The 23152-nt window shown below is 34.8% G+C and overlaps 1 protein-coding gene across 3 annotated transcripts in view; it reads left to right on the top strand.

The window, feature by feature from the left end:
- The window catches only part of STXBP5 (syntaxin binding protein 5), a 199214-nt gene that overhangs the window by 41808 nt on the left and 134254 nt on the right, over positions 1-23152 (top strand). For all 3 annotated transcript variants that reach the window (XR_505382.1, XM_008074019.1, XM_008074018.1), the window contains exons 5-7: positions 10770-10904; positions 12409-12472; positions 17190-17273. Coding sequence is in view for 2 of the 3 variants with exons in the window: in XM_008074019.1 (XP_008072210.1) it covers positions 10770-10904; positions 12409-12472; positions 17190-17273 (283 nt within the window). In the remaining variant the exon portion in view is untranslated. The remainder of the gene's footprint in view (positions 1-10769; positions 10905-12408; positions 12473-17189; positions 17274-23152) is intronic.

Here is a 23152-nt window from a genome sequence, read left to right as displayed (position 1 = left end):
ACATTAGAATTTTCTAGTATAAAAGAAATAATGTAGAAACAAAAACTCATGTATCATATTTTTTATATTCTTATTATAATTGTATCTAAATATTGTGCTTTGCATATTGATAAAACTTATTATTTTCTCAGTATGCACATAAACAAGGCACAAACTTAGATAGCTGTAAAAGTGTATTTGACCAAATAACAGCCCCTCAAAAATATCTGTTTCAGGTCTTATGGAGATTTTGAATTAACTCACTGCACATATTAAACCAGAAAAAAGTTAATCACAATACTGGAACAAGTTAAAGACCCTGAATTACAATTTCTCTGGTAGTTGCATAATATTGTCAAAATACTTTTCTTTGAAAGCAGCATATGAAAAGTGTAAAAATATTAGAAATAGAGTGATTTGATGGGATGAACTTAAGGACTAGAAAACGGGAATGATACGGTATCCATGCCTGTTAGGAAGGTAGATAGGGAATCTAATACTCTGGCTCTAATTCTAATCTATAGAGAGTCATTTGTTGATATGGAAAGGATGAGTCATTTTGGGAATTCCAGGTATAGAGAACCAGACGAAACTTTTTAAAAAGAGTGAAAAAAAGTCTCTTGATGTTCAGAGGAAAGACAATTATGAGTTGACGACTTTGAAATTGTAAAAGGAAAGATGTTCAGGAAATACTGGATAACATCCTAGAATAAAATTATTCACAGTAACTAAGAAATCCTGACAAAAAGGGAGAGAGATTCAAAGAGACTTGTATAAAAAGATGATAAGAAAGGATGAGATATATAACCAAAGGGTGAATATAAGAGTAATTTAGCTTTACTAATGAACAGGATGAGCTATTAATGCTTGAATAGCATAAATTACAGCAGAGACCCAGACATATATTACCACATGAATGAATGCCATTTTAGAAGTTTATATGAAAACATACAATGAAATAATCCAATCTTTAAAAAAAAAATTTTTTTTTAAGAAGACGTAAGTCAGTTATCAGGAAAATGCATACTAAAACCACAACTACCCATCAGAATGACTAAGATGTTAACTAGATTGTGATGCCACTGGAACTTCTAACCTATTAGCAGAAGTTTTAAATGTCACAGTCACTTTGGAAAATGTTTGACCATATTCAAATACTTCATGATCCAACATTTCCACTTTTAAACATATATGTGTGATAGTTAGAATCCTTAGAGGGGTCCCAAGATGTCTTCTCCTTTGTGTACATGTGGCTATTCCTTGTTATTTAAAAAATTCCCAAATTAGTTCACCTTGAAATAGGAGATCATCCTCTATAGATCTAACTTAATCAGGTAAGCCTTTACAAGAGTCTGAATTTTTTCTACTAAAAGCTTCAGAGGCTGAAAAGGAGTCAATGGAAAGGAGATTCTTGCTGGCCTTAAAGATGGAGGGGGCCACATAGGAATACAGGTAGCCTCTAGGAGCATACCCTGTGATCGCAAGGAGACAGAGACTCAGTCCTGAAATTGCAAGAAACTGAATTCAGCTAGAAAACTGAGTGAGCTTAGGGGCAGGTAGATTAATTCCCAGTGTTACTAGAAAGGGATGCAGTAATGCAGTTTGGCTGGTACCTGGATTTTAGCCTTGTAAATTCCTGAGCAGAAAACCCAGTCATGCAATGCTTGGATAGCTAACCTACAGAAATTATGCAATAGTAGATGCACAATTGTTTTAAGCCACTAAGTTTGTGGTACTTTGTTACACAGCAACGCAAAACTAATAAGGATTTTGGTACCTGGAAATGGGATACCACTGTAACAAATACCTAAATATTTGAAGTCTCTTTGGACCCAGGCAGTGGGTAGAGGCTAGAAGAATTGGAGAGCATGACAGAAAAGACTATTGCTCAGAACAGACTGTTTGTATAACTCCATACTTGAGTTCTGCCAGTGAGAACTCAGAAAGGAGAAGAGAAGAGCATGTTACTTGGAACTGGAGAAAGTGGTTTCTTGCTCTATAGTGGCAGAATAGAATGCTTAACAGAACTGTCTCCTACACAATGTATAAGTGATTAACTCGGATAGTCAGCTGAGGAGATTTCCAAGGAATAGTGTTGAAGGTGTGCACTGATTTTTTTTTTCTTGCTGCTTTATAACAAAATGCAAGAGGAGATTGATAAACTGGACGAAGTATTGTTAAAGGAACCAGGACTTGATGATTTGGGGAATTTCAACTTGATACAGCTGGCCAAAGAGAGATTGCTTGTGAAAGTGTAGCATAGAGAAAAATGTGACAATGTGACTATGTATGCAAGTTTTTGTTAAAAATCTATTAAAGATCAAAAGGCCAGAGCATTCATTCACACAAAGGTCTCTTTTAAGAGATTAGGAGTGTACTCCACAAATCTTTTCAACTAAACCAGAGAGCCTCTAGTTTAACAATATCCCACAGGAATTTTATCAGAAATCAAGACAGAGAAGGGATTATCCCAAAAGATTTGTGAGTGTGACTTTTGTCTAATGGAATAAAACCCAATGAAATTTACTTAAGACCTATACCGTTTCTTGAGAAAACTATCAGTAGATACATCACCAGCTTTGTCTGAATGGCACAGAGATAATACGAAATAAAAGGAGGCCATAGCCAGAAGCAGGCTGATAAAAGAACTCAGCTACAACCAGTGGTACTTTTCATGAAAAAGGAATAGTAATTAAGAGGGTGGAGCTCAGAGCCAAAGAGGATTATTCCCAGGCCTTGAAACCTAATTAAGAAAAATCTATCATTTGCCAAACCTAATTTCAAAACCATTATGGACCAGTGACTTCTTTTACCTCCCACTTGCCCTTATTTTTAACAGGAAATTTCGTATAGTTGACCCTTCATATGTATGGGTTCTGCATCCCTGGATCCAACCAATTGTGGCTTGAAAATATTTGGAAAAAAAATAAAAATTACTTTAAAAAGTATCACATCTATTTACATAGCATTTACATTATTAAACCTCGTAAGTAATCTAGAAATTATTTAAATTATATTAGAGGATGTGTGTAGGTTATATGCAAATATTACACCATTTTATATGAGGGACTTTAGCATCTTTGGATTTTGGTACTCATGTGGGTTCCTGGAACCAATCCCCTATGGTTACCAAGGGGGGACTATATACTGTGCTAGAAGTATGGAAGGCACATAATTAGTTTCTTTAGTTTGAGACTAGGAATGGAATTATGCCAGGAGCTATGCCCAGGATCCTCATCTGCAACAAATTTAGATGATGAGATTTCAGATTTTTTAGCTGATAATATATTGATGAGATTTTGGACTTGCACTGGTGTTATAATTGGTTGAGACCTTGATATGTGGGACTGGGGTTGTGTATAGATTCTCCTTAGGATGGAATTACATCTTGATAAACTCATTTTAAGATGAAAATGTCCTTGAAAATGCATTTAATGCACTTACCAAACATCATAGCTTACCCTACTGACCTTAAATTTCTCAGAACACTTGCATTAGCCAAATCATCTGACCACTCAGTACACTGTAGGACATCAGTTGTTTACCCTTGTGATCAGGAGCTTGACTGAGAGCTGCCGCTCACTGCTGCTGCCCAGCATGGCAAGGGAGTAGTGTAACACATATCACTAGCCTTGGAAAAGATTAGAATTCAAAATTTTAAGTATGTTTTCTACTGAATGCATATTGCTTTTGCACTGTTGAAGAATCTTAACTGGAACCATTCATTGTAAGTTGAGGACCATCTATACTCTGCATTTGGGAGGGTCATAAATCTTTGGAGGCTAAAGGGCAAACTGTAGTAGGCAGAATTATAAGATGGTCCTTAATATTTCCACCCCCTGCTATCACATATACCTCCTCTCAATTATTCGGTCAAAGAATAAATGAGGTGCTGCAGTGAGGGGATTTTGCAGATGTAATTGAGAACCCATATCTTTCGACCTTACTATTGGATACGGAGATCATTTTATTGGCTTTAGGTTTGGATTACTTGATTTAAAATGTTAGCAAATGAGTAGAATTACCTTGGTAGGTTCGGCCTAAGTTCCTATCTGGAACTTACTTTGGTTTCAGCTTCTCCCAAAGCATTTGAGTAAGTTAACAAGATGTAGACACTCTTATGAACATCTGGGTAATGTTAAGGAGGTGTGAACTGAGGAGTGGGTGGTTGGTAGATCACCAGTGTCCACTGTTCTTTTCATTGCCTTCAGGATGAAATTGAAACTCATAAATATTTAGTATTACAGGTCTTGCAAAATCTGTGACTCTCCTACATATCTTCATAAGCTCATTTCACTATACTTTTCCCTTCTCTTTATGCATATAATTCAGCTACTCTGAATTTTCAATTTTTAAAAAGATACCATCCTGTGACTGATTCCCTTGCTCAGAGCATACAACTGATTCTCTTTCCTTGGCTAACTCCCCTTCTTTAAAGTCTTATTGTCATTTCTTTCACCAGTTCTGTAAATTCTAAAGTCTGGATTTTGTGCCTGTTTTGTATTATCGCATATTGTAATTCTCTTTCCCCAAAATAGAATATACCATGCTTACCAAGTAATTGCCTTGGCTACTTGATTGTCTTCTTTATTAGACTATAAATTTCAAATATTTTGTTTATTATTTTATCCATAGCAGTAGTTCCAATGCCTAACATACAGTACTCAAAGAATTTTCATTGACTGATTGGCTATACACCTATTTGCCTTTGCACAAAAAAAGGGGAATCCCTCATCTCTAGAAAGAAGGCATGACACTCTACACACTGTGTTGGTTACCTCAGAGATAGCTACTAAGAGGGAAAGTCTTCAAACAGAAAAATAAGAATATTTGCTCCGGGCTAATTCTATGTGTAATTTTTTTTTTTCTTTCTTGAGTTGGAGTCTCACTCTGTCGCCCAAGCTATAGTACAATGGCACATTAATGACCACTGCAGCCTTGACCTGCTGGGTTCAGGTGATCCTCCCACCTCAGCCACCCAAAATGCTGGAATTACAGGTGTGAACCACCATGTCTGCCCTTACTGAGTTTTTTAGGTCCAATCTGAAAATCTCAAAATTTTAGTACATGAATTTCACACATTTACAGTGATTTTGACTACTGATTAAGTTGACCTTTCTTCCGTCTTGTTTAATCATCTTTTTCGATTTCCATCACTTTGGATATTTAGTTGGGTATTTAGTGGGAATGGGAGTGTCAGATAAGTGTTATATTTTCTGAGTTATTTCACAAATGATAATGTCATCAGAATACAATTTACCAATGGTATTTTTAATTCTATGAATTATGCCAAGAGTTAACCCTTTTGATGTAAATACACTTTAGTTCCAGAACATTTTATTCAGTTATGCCTTTAATAATTACTTCTCCCTTCATTGTCCGTCTTCTCCTACTTTCTCTACAGACAAAACAAAGCAACCTATAATTTTTAGGCTGAAATCTTCATTCTCTGTCCTTCATCTCTATCACTGTCTCTCTCATTACATTTTTTCCAAGTTCTTATTTTTAGGCAAGTAAATAAATTTTAATTTTAACTCAAGAAATCAAACCAAAAAAGTAGAAAGAGGAAATAGAAATAAATAGTAATAAATTAGATATAAAGATAAAACTAATAGATCAATTTATTTTAGAAGACAATTAGATCAAATTCTGACAAACCATATTAATAGAAATAAGGTAAAATGAGAAAGTATATTAAGTATAAAAAATGAGTGTAAGTACTCAAGAATACAATAAGATAACAAGCCTCTAATCTTTTTTTTTTTTTGAGTTGGAGTTTCACTCTGTCGCTCAGACTGGAGTGCAGTGGCCGCTCCTGGCCACCGCAGCCTCGACCTGCTGGGCTCCAGTGATCCTTCAGCCTCAGCCTTCCAAGTAGCCGGAATTACAGGTGTGCGCTACCACGCCCGGCTGATTTTTTTTTTTTTTTAATTTATCGTAGAGATGAGGTCTCGCTGCCCAGGCGGGTCTCAAACCCGCGGGCTCAGGCAATCCACTCACCTCAGCCTCCCAAAGGCGCGGGATTATAGGCTGAGCCACCGAGCCCGGCTTCAAGCCTCTAATCTTAATGAAATTGATGACAGGCTGAATTATAAAATTAATTCAAGAAATAGGAAAACCTAAAAGACTAATAACCATAAAAATTAATATAATTAAGAATTGTTTACTAAAACATTCTAGTCCTGAAAAGCTTAAGCATACTGTGAAAATATTCATAAAACATAATTCCTCTATTAATTTATCTGCCCTAGAATAATAAGAAAGGTAAAAGGGAGGAAGGAAGAGAGAGAAAGAAGGAAATAGGGAAGAAAAGAGAGAAAGGAACAGAAGGAAAGTTTACTAAATTAATTATATGAATAAAGCATGTTCTGATACTTAAATTGAAAACAACAAAGGAAAAAAAGCTATATGAATACAAGTTCATAAGTGAGATTAGATAAGTCTTCAAGAATATGTTAGTATTCATAAGTGAGTTCACAAGTGAGATCAGTTTAGATAATTCTTCAAGAACATCAGTAATCATCTTTAACAATATAATAAAAGAATTATGAACCTTATTAAAAAATTTCCACAGGTATACAAGAATGTTCCATATTAGAAACTCTTAATGTCATAGATTAAATCAACATGAAAAAGGAGATAAAAAAATGACATGATTATCTGAATAGATGCCAAAAAGACATTCAATTAAAATATAACTTCCATAACTGATAATTAACTCGTAAGGGTAAAATTTTGATCTTAAAAGAATATCCTACTTTATGCTTAGGAGTAAAATTCTAGAAGCATTATTATTAAAAATTAGAACTATCAACGTCATTGAATACTGTTTTGGAAATCCTCTCTAATACAGTAAGTCAGGAAAAGGAAAAATAAAACCTTCATCTTCATCTAGAAAATTGCTGCCAAGATTTTACAGATGGAAGTGTGCTGTAACTCCCCAGGCATTCTGGGTTAATGAAAAAAAAAATCCCTTGATCAAAATGTTTTATTCTCCCATCTCACTCTTTTTCTTACTCACTCTTTTTCTTAAAAAATAAAAAAGAAAAAGCTTTACTACAGGCCAAGGACCAAATAGTACTCCATGGAAAATCAAGCACTGTGCTGGTTTTGGGTCTATTAGTGGAAAAAGTAAAGATTACACATAGAGGGACAGGGCACAATGGCTCAAGCCTATAATCCCAGTACATTGGGAGGCTGAGGCGAGAGGATTGCCTGAGCCTAGGGGTTCGAGGCCAGCCTGGGCAACTTGGTGAGACCTCGTCTCTACAATAAATCAAAAAATTAGCCGGCCGTGGTAGCATACACCTGTAGTTCCAGCTACTTGGAAGGCTGAGGCGGAAGGATCGCCTAAGCCCAGCAGGTCGAGGTTGTGGTGGCTGTGGGTGTGCCACTGCACTCCTGCCTAGGTGACAGAGTGAGACTCTGATTCAAAAAACAAAAAATACGTAAGCCATAGACTGTAAGATATTTAGAATATACTTACCCAGTAAAGTACAATAGCGGAAATCTCATAGAAAATTAAAATAAAGATAATCAGACTTTTCATGGAAAAGTACAGTTTAACTGTTAATCACGAGTACCAGGTTATTTCAGTTTATCATAACATTTGTTGTATAATATCCTGGCATCTTCATTCCCCAAGATTACTAAAAACAGATCTCTAAGAAATTCCCTATATAGCAGGGAACAGTTTTTTCAAATGTTGTTATTTATTATTTTTGTAGTTGATATATACTATTTCCCTATTTGATATTCACTGTTTTGCTTGTTGATATTTTACTTGTTTCACTTATTTGGTAGTTGTTCGTACTGTTATATTAAGATCTCATTTCATAAGAAAGGCTAATATTGGATTTATTAGGACATATTTATTTTTCTTTTCTTTTTTTTTTTTTTTTTGAGTGAGAGTCTCAGTCTGTTGCCCAGGCTGGAGTGCAGTGGCACGCTCATGGCCACCGCAGTGTCAACCTGCTGGGGTTAAGTGATCCTTCTGGCTCAGCCTTCCAAGTAACTGGAATCACAGGCATGAATCACCAAGTCCGGCTAGTTTTTTGATTTATTGTAGAGATGAGGTCTTGCTGTGTTGCCCTGGTTGGTTTCAAACCCCTGAGCTCAGGAAGGAAATCCACTCACCTCTGCCTTCCAAAGTATATTTGGACATATTTCTGAAAGCTTTAAATCATTTTATAAAAATTGAGATATAGCTAATTAAGAATATAATAAATCAATACAAATGTAAAACTACTTTCAAAGACCTCTGAAGGTTATGTTGTGAAACATTCATATTATACTTGTGAGTTATGGATATGGTGAAGATTTTTCTAAAGTAGTTATGACAATTTATCTGAAAGCATATGTGAGACTGCAAATAAAAAATAATGCTTTGAACTGATGTATAAATTGCTTTCAGCTAACTGCTATTTTAAATATTTGTATACACATTTATTTATTCATTATATGTTAATTCAAATTTAAATTGTCATTTTGTAACAGGACAGTATAAGGCACAAGTAACTTAAGAAATTTACCAAATAATGTTTCTTTTCTATTTCCTGTTTAGCAGTGTTTGCTAAACATTGAATGAGTTTCTGATCATTGCAATTACAGTGATAAATTTAGAGAGACATGGAAGTTATAATTGACTAATGGAGATGAAATGGCAAATTACAATGCAGTGGAAAGCATAATATGATTGTAATGAAATTTTCTATGCAGAATGTTAAAGATTAACTGGAAAAAGCATGTATCATGTTTTGGGAATTTTAGGTAAAGGGTTAAAAGAAGAGCCTGTATGAGCAGATATTCAGGATTAGTAGGGATTTTCTGCTTTGACAAAGGGCAAAGGGACTTCCCATTTTGTTCAGACGCATAAAGTTATGAAGCAAATTGTCATATTAAGGGCACCATATGTAGACATTGCTGGATGTGTCGTCCAAAAGTAGAAAAGAGATACCCCACAAAAGTCCTTCTGTACAATTATAAGAAAGTTAGATTCTTATCCTATTTTCAACTTTAAATCATTAAATGAATACCATTATCTTAACAAGATACATTATAGTATAAGCAGGTATTTTTGGGTCACTGTAAACTTATATACATAAGTTGAAGATTATTTTCTTGCTGCATTTCAATGCAGGAACAGAAATGCACATGTACACCCCAAATCTAAAATTTTAGAAAGAAATTCTCGAGTTAATCATAGTTAAAAAAAATCAGCTTTCTTCTCAGTTTACTTAAATGATGAGGACAGTTTTAAAGCAGAGTATTGTAATTTTTAAGTTTGGTGGTACTTTGTACAAATATTCTCTTTTGGTTTATATTTTTTAAAAAGCATATGAGTTATTCTAGGGACTTTAATAAAGTGTTGATGCCAAGATAGTTAAGTGAACGTTTAAGTTCCTTGTCAAAATAATTAAATTCTAAGTAGTTTGTTCTTCTCACTTCTGGAAAACATAAAGATGCATAAAATATCCTGGTAGTGTAAGTTGGTTTTATAGTTGAATGAGAGGAAAAAGTTATAAGATTGAAGCTGATATTGAGAAAGTGAGCTTTGTGAAATAACAAGGTGCGGCATGATTTTGTTTATTCCATAGACATGTCTGTACTTTCCTAAATTTACATGAATTCTTTAGAAAGAAGACATTTTATCATATCAAACACTCAACAAAAATACGAATAGATGCAGCTTAAGTATTTACCTAACTGAACGTTATATATGGAAGAATGAGAATGTGAGTTGCCTATACATTTATTTGATAAGTGTTTTCATCTGTAATGAAATTATGTGTTAATGGAAATGGCAAATAATCTATATGCTTTATCTTGCTCAGTGCCTACTATTAGTATCAACAGTCTGGCAGTGATTAATATCATTGTGTATTATTTAAAGTGCTGTTTCATTAAAATGATAGTCTGTTCTGAGAAACAAAATAGTTGTTCTGTAGAAAAATGAGCATTATACATTTTTACAAGCTAAAACTTTTTTTTTTTACTAAAAGTAAATGCTACAGAAAGGAGAAGATAGTATTTATTCTTTAATTTGAAACTGATAAAAAAGATGTCTGAAATTGTTAGAATGATAAGAAATTTTAGTAGGTGCATGTAAATTATTACATATTGTTAATGAAGGTGTTCCATATCATCAGGACATAGGAAGAAATAGTTTAAACATATTTCAGAACCATTGTCTAAGGCTGAGTACAAGGCATCTCCGTCCTTCAAGAGACTCACAAGTTAGTAAGGAAGACGGACCATAACTATCATATAAGGCAAACCTGATAGAGATACAGAAGTACTGGGATATCAATTTGAACATGAATAATATTTGAACTGAATCTTGCACAGAAGAAAAAATAGGAGGAGGAGGAGCATTTTGCCTGGTAAGAGTAGTAAGAAGATACTGAAATGGATTAATGTGCTTAGTGACTCCTGAGAAGTGCAATACTTCCCAGGGGTGATGTGGATTTTGGAATCATAGCTTCTGGTCTAAAGATTAAATGTGTGATGTGCCCAGGGTTACACAGTTAATACACAACTAGTTATGTCAAATCTGACATAGCCAGATTTGAAACCCATTATAACTTCAAAACTCATCTCCTATCATGACATGGTGTCTGTTTACTGTGAAGCCTTGTGTTTGATATATACATTGAATTAGCATAACTAAATATTAATCAAAATTAGAAGATAAATCTTGATGGTTTCATATTCTTTTTGCTTTTCTCAAATTACAGTAAAGTTTACCAGACATTTTCAAATTTCCTTTTTGGATATATTTTCTCTCGCAGGGTTACATTTTGCCATCTGCCTTTCCAGAGTAAGTGGCTCTATGTGGGCACTGAACGAGGTAATATACATATTGTCAATGTGGAGTCCTTCACACTCTCAGGCTACGTCATTATGTGGAATAAAGCCATTGAACTGTGAGTTTGAGCAAGTATTTTACATCTGCAAGTATCAGTACTGTATATCATATAATAACCGATCAGCAAATCTATATGAAGTTAAATGTGTCAGATGTCCTTGATGTTATATGTCTTTTTTAATATTGACATAACTATTTGTAAATTTTAATGCTTTATGTATATCTGTACAGGTATGCACACATTATATATGCATGTGTTTATATTTGTATAAACTGTTACACAAGTTTCAATGAAATAATCATTCTTACTAAGTGAAAATTTTTTCTATACTTTGGTCTTCTAATTATTTTTCTTTCAAATGCTGGTCATGACCCACAAATGTGTTGCTACTAGTATTTGGAAACCACTGGTCTATCTACTATTTGATATGTTTTAATAATCAATAAATATAACTAAATGTTTGATGAAGTTAACATATTACAGAATAAATTTTAAGTTTCATTTTACTTAATTTTGATACAAGAATGATATTTACTAATACTAAAAACAAAACTAGTTTGAATTATAGGGCCCTGAGGATCTTTCATGCTTTCACGTTGTCTTAAAATTTTTTTGCATCCTACCCATCTCTGCAAGTTTTTTCTTATATTGCTGTGACAGAAAAATCAAAGTTTAAGGATATTGGCAAGCTCACTTTCAATGTTTCTTTTTGTTTTTGTGTTTAAACAAATAGTCTTATATTATTGTAATTTACAATATTCACATCTTTTTGAGCATAGGATAATTTTTGGACGTATCTCTTAAGAAATGTACTCGTATGGATGTGATAGTGTATTAATTCTGGTTTTTCTTCCTGTAGTAAGGACATTATTATTGTATATCAGTCCCTTGGTAGTGTGGGTTTTAATGGTCTATTCTTTGAGTTGATTGCCGCTTCTAAGGGGTAAGGCCTGGTGCTCGTGTCTGTATAGTTTCACAGACAGTCTTATAAAGTAGAGTGGTTTCTACTTTGTAGTTTTTGGATACAGATACACTTATTTCTCCTGTATAGGCATCAGTTCAGCCTATTCTCATCTGAATAGCTTCTTTTTCTCTGTGCTGGTAGAGGTGGCATTACTTTGTTGATTTTCTTTTTTTAGTACAATGGATTTTTTTCTATTTCTGGTATGAACTATAGAACCAAAATGAGATGTGCCAATTGGAGACTAGAATTGAGTAAAATAACATAGTGATATTTTAGGTGCTATATTATTAAAACATATTAACTTTGAGAATTCTACCATGAAAATAGATTTTTTTGTGCTGAGATCTTTGAATTGAAGATTCTTTCCTATACAGAAGGAGTACTTAATTGTAGATTTTGCTGACTTATATCAATATGAGAGCCATTTTTCCCTGATTTCTGCTTTGATTCATATTAAGAATTATACATATGTTATTGATCACTTGCTGACATGCTTTCATTCTTTATACATATAACTTCCTTTCCATTTTTTAAAATATGCAGTCATATTGAAATTTTTAATTAAGTAAAAAAACCTACTAACTTTTTCAATTTTAGGTCATCTAAATCTCACCCAGGACCTGTTGTCCATATTAGTGATAATCCAATGGACGAGGGAAAGGTAAAATTTTTTCTAAAATATATATTTTTATTATTTAAATGTATGAATTTTTATATTGGTATATAAGCAAACTATTCTAGGACCACACTTATCCGCAGAGTTGAGATTGCAAATAAAGATTGTGCATCATATATAACTCATACTTGTTATTTATTATGAAGAACAGTTGAAAGAATTAGAAACATTTACAGTGATAAAGGACAGAAAAACCCCTAAAAATAAGTAAAATTTAATAAGTGCAATTACAAATTGTTAATTTATATTTGGCTTATTCAGAATATTTTCCCTGATTTTCTGATAATCCTGACAAAATTTTTTTTTGTTTTGGAGTCTTTTTAACCCTTTAATTATATAATTTTTGTAGTGCTTATTACAGATAGCTTTATGTTTGCGTTGTTGTAGCTCATCTCCCCTAAATTTTATTTCATAAATAGCCCCAGTTAATAATGTACTAATTTTTAAAAATGCTGTTTAATTTTTAACTACTCTGAAACCAGTTTCATACAGTCAGTATCTAGCAATTGTTAATTTAGGTTAGTTAATACATTGACAAATAATAATTTTTTTCTGTGAATCTTTTTTCCTAATACAAACCAGTATTCCAGGTAGTTCTATTTAATAATAATATTTTTCTGCCTATTAATTTTATGATATTAGTATTAGTAAATTCTAGGAATTTGATTGCTATCAGAAATCAGCGAAGTGAAAACCCCTGGAATTTGTACAGGAGTTTACCTATGTTTTGTCTTTCCTCTTTGTGGGATAAGTCAAGCCTGCAAATTGTTTAATGTTGTTCTCTTAGTTTGCCACTGGGAAAACAAAAAGATACTGGACTATTTTGAAGTAGCTCATAATGTAGAATTGTATGCTTTGAAAGAAACTTTACATAAAACAAGTGTAAGGTAACATAGATTCTCACTTTGTTTTCTTTTTATACTAGATGCTTGTTTAAAAGACAAGCTTTTGGGTGGGAGACATGATGGGAGAATCAAAAATATCCCTTCCACCTTGACACAGTTACTGAGTCGTTTCAATCCTTCCTTTAAAATGTCTGTTCTCCATTCAGTCTCATAATGACCGTAGGAGTTCAAGGCATTCCAACTCATTTTTGAATCATTTCTTGTTCAATCTTTATAAAGAGTGCCATTTTAATCTTAATGTTCTCCTGTTCAAAAATTTTTAGTTGGTCTGTAGTATCTAACAAAGTTTTCTTAAAGCATAGCCCTAGATTTCTCTGTCTTTCAGAATACTGAGTGCTATGCTGATGCAGTTACATTTTCTTAAACATGATTTGCTCTTTGCTGCTTCCATACCTTTGCTTATGTGAGTCCTTCTGTTTGGAATTCTCTCCCACCTCTCTGCTAAATTCCTACTCACAGTTTGAGGCCCAGACTAAATATATATCTTTTGAGATGTTGTCCTCCCTGATAATTCTGACAGAAAATGCTTTCTCTCACATTTATTGGTACTTTAGTTATGGAATTTTATGATATTTATCAAATATTGCCTTATATATAAATATACTGCATATTTCAGTTCCCCTGAGCTTGAAAGGACTCCTTTAGCACAATGGGAATATTTACACAGTTTTCTATTTTCCATAGCATGCAACATACAGTAAAAATAGTAACTACTCAATGTATATTTTATTTATGGAATGAATGAACTATATATAACTTATTTATATCATTCTCATTATTTTTGAAATCTGATGTTATATTATTCTCCTTAGTTCCAAGATTTAATCTCATTCAAACTTTAAAAAAAATACTTGTATTCTAGAATAAGTTATGTTGTCTAATATTTCCTATTTCCAAAGATCTTGGTGACATTTTGACACTGACAAAAGATATAAAGTGATAGGGCAAGTTCCTTCAAAGCTAACCTTACAAGTGGATGCCACTACAGTAAATGAAAGTCTTGGTCAAGGAAGAGTAGGCATTAGTGTAAACTTACTTACATTAGTAACAGCTACCATTTACTGAATTTATGCATCAGGCACTGTGCTGGCCACTTGATATACAGTGTCCTTTGATCCTCCCAACAATTGTAAGTTAAATGTTCCCTGTTTTATGGATGAATGAAGCAAAGATTAAGTGATACTGTGATTTTTAGAGGCATAGAGAGCTAGAAATAGGTGGTTCTGGGATTGAATATTGATTTATTTCAACCCAAGAGTACTCTTTATTCTACTTTTTTTCCCTCTAGGTACAGATTGGTTACTCATGTTGTAGAGAGGGGTAGTTATATTTAGTGTGCCCACTAACGCTTTTTATAAAAGAAAATTAGAAGGAAATTAGTCACATCTCTATGAGTTGTAAAAGATTCTAGTAGGAATAAGTGTTTAATTAATTGCTAAGTTTAATTAAGTACTGTATCTTTGATTTTGTTTCTAAATATTTATAATTGCTTTTGTAGAGAAAGGAATTAAGAAGCCAGAAGATTATGGGCATAAAACTCTACCCTGTTGGCACATATTTCTAACATTCTTAGAACGTTGGAGCTGTCTAGAGAGGTTAAAGTTTGCTATAACTCTCTAAGTTGTTAAGATCTGGATAGGTAAAATTATTTCCTTAAAGTAACATGGCTACTAAATGGCAGATTTTGGACTAGAACTCAGGTTACCTGTGTCCTGATCAATGCAGTGCTGTTTATACTGTGCTTTTTCCTTTTTTTTTTCTTATACCTGACATTCCTCTCATCTCCCATGAGAAAATGCCATATCATATATCCAAGGTATTTGGAAAGACTAGAAAAAGAGAAAAGCAAACAAATACTAGTTTTTCCAAAAAGGTGTATCTCAGATTGCCAAAGAAAGAAGAGTTTAGGTTAAGAAACTTGACTATATTTCCTACCAAGGTGGGAAAACTAATTTTGTCAGCTTTAGTAACAGCCCTCCCACTGCCCCTTAGTCTGAAATACACTAAATTTCTATTTTATTAGAATTATTGTGTCTACTCCAGACTGTGTTCAAATCCCCAGATTACATGAACAGGTATAAACTATCTAATAATTTTTATGTTAACTAAACATATTTATTGAGTATCTGCTATGTATTAGGCAGTATATTAGATATTAGAAAAATAGAGACAAAAATGCATATAGGAGCTTAAGAAAAGGAGCATCTTAGTCTGTCTTGAGGGGCTGAGTAGACTTAACCAAGAAAGCAACACTGACTTTAGACTTAGAAAATGCATAGAAGATTGCTCAGTGAATGAAAGGGGAGGAAGTTTCAAACAGAATACTGAGATTTGTAAAATAGTGGGTTGGGGGTGGGGTACAGCAGAGGTTGTATGGGCAGTGCATATAGTTTATGAAGCAAGAATATAAATTCCATTCTGAAATACATTCATTTATAAAACATTAAGTATTTACAGCATAACAGGCCCTGTGTCTTATGTTAGAGGTGTTGTAGTTCACAAGATAAAACTAATCCTTGCCCAAATACACCAGTATTAATAGTCTGCAAAAGAATTCAAATAAGGGAAAAGCCATTGTTACATTATGTAGTGGTCCTTCAGATTAAAAAAGTACAGAGTGTTATTGAAGCACATAGAAAGGATATTGACTTACAATTGGTCGTTCAAGGAAGACTTCCCAGAGGAAGTGATAGCTAAAGCAACATCTGAAAGATTAGTAGGACTATTCGGGTAAAGAGGATGACATTTGGATGGAGTGGCGCAGCTAGGGAGGCAGCATGTGCACAGGCTCAAAGGTAAGAGAGAGCATGAACTTAAGGAGATACTGGAATGTGTTGGAATGGAGCTGGAGAGGTAAACAGGTCTAACCATGACAGACCTTGTAGATGATATTACTGAGTTGGGACTTTAATCCTACAAATAATGTTGAAGAATTCAACAGTTTTAAATAGAAGCATGCATTACCCTAGCGGGTTTATATCTTAGAACTATTACTGTAGCTACAATATGAATTGAGGTAAAATAAGGGCAAGACTGGAGTCAGAGAGACCAGAAAAGGAATCTTTGTGTCTTGAACTAGGAAAGAGATAATAAAGATGGAGGGAAGTAAATTAGAGTGTTAATAGGAGAGTAATTTAAATTTATTTGGTGATTTTGCCTGTTGGGGGAGAGGCTAGAGATAAGGATAATTCCTAGATTTCTGGCCTATGCTGCTGAATAAATGTGATAAGGAATGGCGAGAGAGCTACTGCAATAGGGAATGCCAGAGAAGCAGAGTATAAAATATAATTACTTCAGTTTGGAGCACATTTACTTTGAAGTTCTTGTGTAGGTGAGTGGAGATGTGGCCACCGGAATTGTGTGTGTGTCTAAATCGAATGAGAAGGATCTGGGCTGGATATGATTTATAACTGATCAATATACAGATGGAATAGATGAGATTGCCTGATAATGTGTAGAATTTGAAAATTTATAAATTTTAAAGTACTTGTAAATGTTAATTTTTATTAGTAAGTTATTAAAATCTGTTATTTAGTGAAGATGTGCACTTAGGTCTTCATGATGATATTGTTTTTGTTTTCAAAAAAGAGTTGTGTGTTGAGTCTCTAATAATCAGGGTCATATAAATATGCCATGCAATTTTAAAATCCATTTTTTATCATTGAATGCAAATGTCTAATTATATTATAAGTTTATACTCAAAGCATATTGATTACAGTAGTTATTTTATTGTCATCAAATAAATGGTTTATAATTGATATCATTCCTGGGTAATGTGGCTTTTTCTTTTATCACAGCTATTAATTGGCTTTGAATCTGGAACAGTAGTTTTATGGGACCTCAAATCAAAGAAAGCCGACTACAGATACACATATGATGAGGTAATAACATTATTTTTGCTAATAAAAGCTCCTGTCATTTCTCTAATTCAAAGCATTTTCTCTAAGAACTCAATTGATAAATTAGTGTGGGCAACTTTTGTAGTTGCAATAACACACAGTTTATTTATTTATTTATTTTTATGATAGGTAATAGCGTTCACATAGTTTGAAAGATACAAAAACCTCCTTCCCAACCGATATTTGATCATTCAGTTCCATTACAGGTACCATGTTACCAGTTTCTCTTATGCTCTTCCAAAGATCTTCTGTATGTTTACAAGCACATTCATAAACATATTTTATTTTTTCTTTTGTACAAATGGTAGCATACTGTAGATATTTATAGTTTGTTTGCTTTAAGATTCAAATAATGATTGATTGTGATTGATGGATTAATCTTTTCTCCCCCTTGACTGGAGTACAGTGGCCGCTCCCGACCACCGCAGCCTTGATTTGCTGGGCTCCGGTGATCCTTCCGCCTCAGCCTTCCAAGTAGCTGGAACTACAGGCGTGCACTACCACGCCCAGCTAATTTTTTGATTTATTGTAGAGATGAGGTCTCGCCAATTTGCCCCGGAGGGTCTCGAACCCACAGGCTCAGGCAATCCACTCACCTCAGCCTCCCAAAGCGTGGGATTACAGGCTGAGCCACCGAGCCCAGCTGCCCTCACTTTCTTACCCTGCTTCTCTTTTGTTGCCATTTATTTGTTGAAGACAGTAGCTTCCAAATGCTGGATTTTTCTGATTGCATCCTTATTGTCTTTAGCATTTTTTTTAACCCTCAGATTTTCTCTAAATTGGATAGTTCACTGAAGTTTGATCAAATTCAGGTTCATTTTTCATTTTTAGCAAAACTACTTCATAGGTGATACTGATGATTTTCTGTCTGGTGAAACCTCAGTGACTGTTTCTGTCACTGACAGCTAGTAGTGCTCAAGGCCTAGATCTGTTATTGTATAGATAGTGGTTCTATCTTTCTTTCTCTGTTTATTTTCTAGGGCATTTTAGTAAAAAGAAACTTCTCATCTGCTATTTGTTCATACAGTTGTACAAATCATCTATAAAGGCAGACTATATACTTGATTCTTTCCCTTTATGTTATTATTTACTCTCAGGATTTGTTCTCTAATAGATTCAGTGGTGACAAATTTTTACTTCCAGTATGTGCTCAGTGATTTAAGCATTTGATGTCCTTCAATCCATTGATGTTATTCTTACTGCTTTTCAAATTGTCCCATCTTTGGTCAGTGAAACCCCTCTGGTTGGCTCCCAAGTCCTTTGGTGATAGCTGTAATAATCTTGGACAGCTTTCTTACTAGATAGCAAGTATAACAAAATATACCTACTAATCTTGTATGTTTCTGAACCAAACTCAGAGTATGATACTTTTTTCCTTGGAACTGTGATTTCTTTCAGGGTGAAATGGTATCTGGGGATCATAATTGGGGTAGTAGGAGTGTTTATCCTTTCCAGTTAAGTCAGTAGAGCCATAGCTAGGAAGTGTGTAAGTGGTTTTGCTTGTTTGTTTTTAAGATAAAATGCATCATATCTTCATATTGGGTGTGCAGTTACTCAAACAGCAGGGTACATTGAGTAATTGTAGCAATATTTGAATACTTTTCAAATGTTTGTATATTATCTTTATAATTATGACTGAAAGGGAATTTCCTTTCTTTTATAGCTGTGTACTTTTTGCTACTCACCAACCTAGATCGTCAAATAAAATAGACATGTATTTGAATAAAGAGTTCCTAGCATGTCTCTGGAAGTTTTGGTCTGTAGATCTGTTTTTTATGTTAAAATGAAAGCATAATTTTTAAATTGGCTTTTTTTGGGGTTTTGCTTTTTAAAATTTTAAATAGTGATCTTGGCTTGAGCCATTTTGGGGTCATAGGGTCTAGATTTACCTTCTTACCTTAGACAAAGAAACTGGACAGAATGTATGAAACAATAGTTTTCAGCAGATAGACAGTAGGTATTATAGAACAGTATTTTTTAGGGAGAAAAAACAAATAAGGTGTGCACTCCAATTGCTTTAGCTGTCCTAGAGAAATTTTTCTAGGTCTTGGAACATGAAAGGGGAACTTAGGTGGAAGCTGATAAGTCTCCCTTAGTTGAAGAGTCAGAGTTGGAGAACTGGGGAAGCCATGGCATCTGCAGCTTAGAAGGTACGATACCATAGAGCAAAAGTTGCCTGGAGTTTTAGAAGTCTGCAGAAGGTCCCACTACTGAAACTCCAGTTGAATACTGATTAGTGCATGGGTGGAAGGCTTGGATAGGATTGACTGAAAAAGAATAAGTCAGAACTATTTCTATAGCACACACAGGCCTGAGATAGTTCGCATCTCCAACATAGTGGAGAAATCATGTAAGGCACAGAGTATGAGGAAGAGTATTCAGAAAGGTAATGCCTCAGGGTGGAACTAAACTAACCCTACGTGAAAAGCTGACTTTATTCAGCCTACCAAAGCTTAAAAGCAAACTTTGAAAGGACCAAACCAGTTTTATATACATAACTACATCCCAGGAAATAAAAAAAACCTCAAAACCATTTAAAAGAATGTAATAATAACCAATATAAATTGTATGATTCTGAATCCAAATAGATGGAAACTTGGTTCGATTCAAAAGAATGAAAGACACATGAAATGGCAAATATGTGGTAGATGTAAAAGCTTTCTATTTTTTAAATCTTAAAACCAAATATAATCAAAATGCATTTTAGGATTTATGACAAATGTAGAATGAGAATATGGAAAACAGTAGCACAGAGGTCAGAAGACAGAATACTGTTATTCAATTAATTGTATACTGTACATGAAAGTAGATTATGATAAAATAAAAATATGTATTGTGAGTCCTAAAGGATTCACCAAAGCAACAACAGCAGAAGCCTAAAAAGTTAAGCTGAAGAGAAAATTAGAAATCAATTATAAAAAGATAGATGGAAAATCTGCAAATATTTAAAAAAGAAACAATATGCTTCTAAATATTGAATCAAAGATGAAAACATGAGGAAAATTGCAAGGTATTTTAAACTGAAAAAAAAAAAAAAAGCATTAAGTTCTGTGGGATGCAGTTAAAGTATCTACTATAGCATTAATTTGTTAGTATTGGAAAACAAGAAAGTTCTCAAATCAGTGACGTCAGCATTCATCACAAGAAACTAGAGAAAAAAGAGCAGATTTAATCTAGAGTAAGCTAAATAGCTAAAATAATAAAGAGCAGGAATCAATGAGATAACAGAAAAACCAATAGATAACTGAAATAGAAGAAACTGAAATAAAGAAAACTGGTACAATTAAAAGCTAGGTTTTTGTAAAGATTAATTCAGTTAGTAAACATATTGTCAGAGTGATGAGAAAAAGACTACCCATTCTAGGCATGAAAAAAGATGATACCATTCCAATTTCTACAGAAATACAGAGGGACTTATAAGGTAATATGTGCAACTTTATGTAAATGAATTTTTAGCAGTTTAAATGAAATGGACCCTTTCTTTGGAAGATGCCAAATTTCTTGGAAGTACCAACCTCACTCTAGAAGAAATGCTTAACCTAAGTAGCTCTGTAATTACTAAAGAAATTGATTTTGAAATGAAAATGGTTTCCACTAAGAAAACTCCCAAGGAAGCGGCAAGATGGCAACGGGGCAACCCGGTCTCTGAAGCCCTCTGCAAAGGAGATCTGCAGTGGGTCTCTGACTCTCGCCTCGGGGGGTTGGGGACCCCAACATCGCAACCTGCTCTTCATACAGAACTCGGCCGTTGCCACCGCTGGGACATCGCAACGGACTGGACAGTTACTGCGGTGCAAACAGTGCCGCCGCCGCAGCCACTCCCCCCCGCTGCCGCTGCCGTCGCCGCCGCTGCCGCAGCCTCTGTGATGGGTAGCACATCACACCACCCGGCCCGAGGCAATCCACATCAAACCCCTTCAGGGAAGATCTGCTGGGATTGCTGCCACCTCTCCTGCGATCGAGACTGTCCTGCCCACCCGGCGTAAGGCTCCTGTTGCCTGCTCAGCGGCAGGCAGCCATCTTGTTCCTGTCCGGCCCCACCCCCTCTGGGGCGAGCAGCTGAGAAAGCACCACCTGCTGGCGATTCAAGGTAATAACACCGAAACGGGAGAAACAAGCAAATGGAGGGTAATCTGAACTGTCCTTCACAGCAGACCAGGGGCAACTGACCCTAACTGCAAACTAATTTATCAGCTTGAAAAGAAAACTAGAAATCAGACTTGAAAGGACATTGGACTTAAATGAAATGTCTCAGAGTGTGCTTCATTGATTCTATTAGTTTAATGACTTAATTTTGTTCCTACTGTATTATTCTCTTTTTTCTTTTTTCCTTTTCCTTTTCTTCTCTTTTCTTCTCTCTGTAAACCATATCTTTGTATAGAGGAACAGCACACTAACAAGGTGGTTGGTTAGCTTGTATGTTAGCATCACTATATGTTTTATTTTTATTTTTTATTTTTTGTATGAGAGTTGGTTCATCTGTAGCTCTGGTCTATTGTTTTTATCTGTTTCAGTATAGGCCTCTCTGTCTGTTTGTTGGCACACTCATTTATTTCCCCCCTTACTCCTCTATCTCTCCACTCCCCTCTTCAACCCACTATCTGCTCCATTCTCTCCCCTCTGCTAACCACATTTTATTTCAGGGAGTAATCCTATAGCCTCACTGCACGGACAGATTCCAGGGCAGTGGGAAGTGGGTTCTACATTATCCACACACCTGTCAACGAATACCAGGACCTGCAGACAGATTTTGAATCACAGCTCTCCCCTTAAGTAAATCTCAAAACTGCAAAAAGGATCACCTCCACCCCACAGTGCAACTTCAGAATTGAACAAAGTAAGAGGACATACATAAAGAATAGGAGATTGAACAAACAGAAGTAAAACCAATCCCTTTACCCCTGAATAACAGAATTAAAGAAGACGGTGACGTGGAGGGAAGGAAAAACTAGGGAGGGGGAAAAACCGCACAAATGAAGAAAAACCAAAAGAAGAATAGTGGTCTTACACAGACCCCTGGGAAATCAGACACTGAGAAAACAGATTCAGGAACACAAACAATGAAGAGTCCCCAGAATGACTGGTTATATGCAACAAACCAAGACATCAAGACATTGATGGAGAGCATTAAAAAAATTGAGGAGAGACAAGAGGAAAATAGGAAGGAGCTGATTCAGAAACGACAGCAGTAAAGAATACAGTGATGGAAATGAACAACAGACTAATAAACATGGAAAGCAGAATCAGCCAAGCAGAAGAAAGAATCTCAGAGCTCGAAGACCAAAACACAGAACTACCCAAACTGTCAAAAGCATAGAAAAGAAGCTCAAAAAGACAGAACAAAACCTGCAAGAGATGAATGATCACTTCAAGAGACCAAACCTAAGAGTAATTGGGCTTCCTGAGGCAGAAAGAGAAACAGAAGCCACACAGGAACAAACATTTCATGAAATCATTCAAGAAAACTTCCCTCATCTCATTAAGGATGAAAAAATTCAAACACAAGAGATTCAGAGAACCTCTGCAAGACAACAAATGAGAAGACCAACTCCCAGACACATAATAATTTGCCTAAACAAAGTAGCTATGAAAGGAAAAATCATAAAGACAGCAAGAGAAAAAGGCTAGACTGCCTACCAGGGAAAACCAATTAGAATACGAGCAGATTTATCTACAGAAACCCTTCAGGCCAGGAGAGCCTGGAACCCTATCTTCAAAGTTCTAAAAGAGAAACAATTTCAACCAAGAATAACCTACCCAGCCAAACTAAGCTTCATTAGTGAGGGAGAATTGAAATATTTTCCAGACATCCAATCCCTAAGAACCTACGCTGCCACCAGACCACCTCTACAGAAACACTT

The sequence above is a fragment of the Carlito syrichta genome, unplaced genomic scaffold (assembly GCF_000164805.1).
Source record: "Carlito syrichta isolate Samal-C Ts95f unplaced genomic scaffold, Tarsius_syrichta-2.0.1 Scaffold316274, whole genome shotgun sequence".
Lineage (NCBI taxonomy): Eukaryota > Metazoa > Chordata > Mammalia > Primates > Tarsiidae > Carlito > Carlito syrichta.
This window is presented reverse-complemented; position numbering and strand designations above follow the sequence as displayed.